The sequence below is a fragment of the Pygoscelis adeliae genome, unplaced genomic scaffold (assembly GCF_000699105.1).
Source record: "Pygoscelis adeliae isolate BGI_AS28 unplaced genomic scaffold, ASM69910v1 Scaffold226, whole genome shotgun sequence".
In the NCBI taxonomy this organism is placed as follows: Eukaryota; Metazoa; Chordata; class Aves; order Sphenisciformes; family Spheniscidae; genus Pygoscelis; species Pygoscelis adeliae.
In genome coordinates this window covers 3,691,636-3,695,619 of record NW_008824983.1, presented here as the reverse complement: position 1 = coordinate 3,695,619, position 3,984 = coordinate 3,691,636, and the positions used below count along the sequence as shown (strand labels likewise).

The following is a 3,984-nucleotide window of genomic DNA, read 5'->3' as shown; positions in this document are numbered from 1 at the left end:
AGAAGCAGAAAAGGCCTTGACCCTGTGTAAGCCCTGCTCAGCAGTGACTAAAACATCCCTGTGTTATCAACACTGTTGTCAGCACAAATCCAAAACACAGCCCCATACTAGCTACGATGAAGAAAATTAACTTTATCCCAGCCAAAACCAGCACACTTGCCTTGAAGTTTCAGGAAAGCAAAAATCTTGTCTTCTTGGCTTAATGAAGTTTCTTTTCTAATTCTAGGAATCTTTTTTCAGTTTAGTTGTCAGATCACTCTATTTTTTTTTTTTTTTTAGTCTTCAATAATACAAACATGCTTTTCTTTTGCCCCTTTTTAGATAAATTCTGTCCAACAGTTAGCAAAACAATGGAAAAATCGTCTGCTTCAGTTGAAAGCTTTAAATACATCGACAAAAGCAGCTTTGGTAAGTGTTAATGAAAGGTAAAATGTTTCTGTTCCTGATGTTATTTTTTTATTAATCTTGGGCAAATGTTTTTCTTAGATTAACGTTTTTTTAGACACATCCCACCAAACTGTCCTGCAAATGCTAGTGTTAATTTCTGCTACAAAGATTTCTAAGACATTGTAAGTTGTAATACGCCACCTTGTTTTTAATGAGAAGATCTTGCAAATGTTCCATAGAAACTTCAGCTGTTATCAAAGTATTTAACTACACTGCTACTAACTTTATATAAATAGGTGATAGGTATTGCTTTGAAGATCACAGGATACTATATTTTACAACCAAATATACACGATTGTTTTAGGACATCCTTGTTTGCACCTAAATAGCTGAGACATGAAAATGTTTGAATCCTAGATTCGTTGGCAATTTTATGGTAGATCTATGAACTGTTCTGAAAATGTCAACTACAGTGTGTTATATTCTGGCACTGCAGCCTTGAAAAACATCTGGCATGAAAGTGTTCGGCTGACTGGTGGCACGAAGACCTTGACAGTAATCTTAGAACGCTCCTGGGAACATTAGAGAAAGTGGAAAGGGTGTAAAGAGGAATTACATAAGAGAATAACGATTGCAGTTTGAAAATTGCCCTATCTCTCCATCTATGTGTTTTTTTATAGGCGATAGAAATGTGACTGAATATTCTAGCACTACCTGAGTCAGGTGAACATGGAAGTCTGTGAACACAGTTTTGAGTTTTACATCCACCTTTCTCTGGAATCGTGAAATCAGTGAATTGCAGGCGGGTATTTTAAAACCCTTTAGTTAACTAAGGAAAATAGTGAATCAGGATGGTTCCATGTTAGTAAGGCAGCAGCTGGATCCCAGGTTTGGAATACTATCATTGCAAGCCACATGAAAGTAACCATAGCTTAAGGTTGGGATTCGGTCGAGTACAGGTACAGTAAGAGGCAAATATTCACCCCACCTTTTCTTCCATGTGCTGATGTTGACTCTTCCACGGTATAATCGGCAGGCGAGCCCAGAATTGTCCTCCAGGCTATCTTAGGATAAACAGAGCACTTTGGTAATGCCAGAATAAGAAATTGATAGATAGGTGGGAGTGAAACTGTTTGGATAAAACTTGAAGGTGTAAAGAGTAGTTATTCCTGGCAAGGTGACAAACACTTGTGAATCTAGATGTGTCAGAAAAGAATACTTGAGTTAAAGCCAATATGAAATAATCAGGGAGACAGAGCAAGTTGATTTAAGTGGAGTCTGCATGAAGTGCATTAAAGTTTTAGTAAGATGATTATACCCCTTGGTGTGTTCAGTGCTGAAAGTGAAGAAGTGGGATTTTGGCTTTAGTGCAGAAGACTAGGTGTGCCAAGCTGAGAGAACAGACTAAGTCAAAGCAATGACATAGGTAGGGTCATAAAGCAGTACTTGAAATAGGTAAGAGATGAGAACGAGAGCTGGAAGAGGTGTTCAGGTCATTGACTGACGGACAAAAATCTGTAAATTGTAATATATTTGTGGTTCTGGAGTATTTTACAGAGAATAGTGTATAGCCTTAAAGCATTTTGTTCATAGCTGCAAGAGCATGCAATTGTGATGAAAGTGATCAGTGTCTAACTTAGTCTAATCTGTATCAATTGGACTGGGCAGCTATATTTTTGCTGGTTTTGTATGTTTTTGTATGTTTTGCTGACATTTCCCTGTTTTGGAATCTATTTTTCACTTATGTATTTGGAATTTTTTAAGCTATCTGAATTAAAGAACACTGTCACTCAACCACTGCCTGCCTTTGGATTTGGAGGACAGCAAACATCAAGCTTTGGGTTGTCAAGTAAGTTCCTGCATTAAGAACCAACAGTTAAATATTTCCTTGGGTTGTTCTTCTTCTGCATTATTGAAATACAGCAGTGGTTTAGTATCACAGGTGTGCACATTCTAACATTTTTTATAAATTTTATAATTGCAGGCTTCCCTGTGAACAGCAGCAGTAACAGCGCTAGCAGTTTCTCCTTTAAAACAAGTTCCAGTCTTGTCAGTGCATCGTCTGGAAGCACCCCTGCTTTTGGGAGCTCTTCTGCTGGTTGTAATCCTCCCGCATTTGGTGTGACGTCCTCTCCCAGCATATCCCATTCTGTTGGTTTTGGCAGCCCGGTGGCTCCATCTGCAGCCTCCTTCTCATTTAAAACTTCTGAAACAACCAGCGGTTTTGGAACTTCTGGGTTTTCAGGGTTTGGCAATTCTTCTGCTGTGAACTCTTCAAGCACCGCTCCGCTTACAGCCTTTGGAGCTTTTAATGTGGCAGTAGCAGCTTCTCCTTCACATTCAAGCAGTACTTTATTTGGACAGACTGCCGGTGCCTCTGCACATAACATAACAGCGTCTTCTGCAGTCACAAACAGTACTACATCAGAAAAGTTATTTACACCAAAGAGCGAATTATCAGCTGAAGAGTTGAAACAATTTGAAGCAAAAAAGTTTACAATGGGAAAGATTCCTCTTAAGCCACCACCATTAGAACTTTTAAATGTTTAGGACTTTTAAGTTTATTCTGAAATAATGTTTTTGTAACTTCTCTGATACCTCAACTACATGATTTTGTGGTTGAGTAATGAAATAAAATGCTTCCATTTGAGTTAATTTTCATTTCATCTCTAAGTCTTCTGCAATAATAAACTCACAGGTATAAACATTTGAACATTGTACTTTATCATTTCTTGGTTATTTTGGAATGGACCTTTATATCCAAGAAATGAACTAATGAAAATAAAATTTAAAGTTCCCTTTTCACAGTCTGTACTGTGAAATTCTGGCCAAAAACTATATTATAAAGGCTTTGTCAAAAGGTAAGAATGTTTTGGTGAGGTATTCACAGCCTACTGTGAGTAGAATGCTAGAAAGAAGGTTGCAGTGCAAGACTGCTTGTTGTTGGACCACCTTGTCTTTTGCCTCTTATTTAAAGGGTTCGTGCAGCCTTTGACAGTTGTGTTTGGAGATAGAGGGCTCCTGTGTGGTCTGTACCTAGCTACGTGCTTCTGTCACCCAGGAGTCAGCTACCTCTCCCAGCTGATGCAATTCAGCTTTTGTTAGTTGTTCTGCTTGAGGTCATAATGCATGCACTAATGTAATACACTTGGGGGAGGACAGCCTTGAAAGCATTCATCATGAATAAGGAGCTTGTGGTTTGCTATTTTGGCACCTCTTAGACAAAACTTTGCAAGCGATTGCAAAACTACTTACTACATTTATGTGAATTGATAGAATTTTGTTGTCTGGTTCTCAAAACTTGATGGGTACGTATATTAGCAATACCTTTTGTGAAATGATGATATTAAGGTATATATTTTGCCAAGATGCTATAAAGCAGGGGTCGGGAATCTTCCAGAGGAGGTACTAGAGTCGGGTGAAGAGAACGTTTGTTCTTGACCAGGCCCTCCATTAATGGTTTAAGATTACCAAGCCTCCTATTCAAGAGGAAAGCAAAAGTTTACTCCAAGATATACATAAAGTGGTTGTTTCTTTAACATTTGAAGATAACATTTTGGTTCTTGCTATGGACCCGTGGTCCTACTTAAAGCTTCA

At 38.3% G+C, this 3,984-nt stretch overlaps 1 protein-coding gene across 1 annotated transcript in view; it reads left to right on the top strand.

The window, feature by feature from the left end:
• NUPL2 (nucleoporin like 2) overlaps positions 1-3,151 on the top strand; it is an 8,150-nt gene extending 4,999 nt beyond the window's left edge. The window contains exons 5-7 of the mRNA XM_009325763.1: positions 322-408; positions 2,152-2,236; positions 2,372-3,151. Coding sequence (XP_009324038.1) covers positions 322-408; positions 2,152-2,236; positions 2,372-2,937 — 738 coding nt within the window. The 3' untranslated portion in view covers positions 2,938-3,151. The remainder of the gene's footprint in view (positions 1-321; positions 409-2,151; positions 2,237-2,371) is intronic.
• Positions 3,152-3,984: the final 833 nt, after the last annotated feature.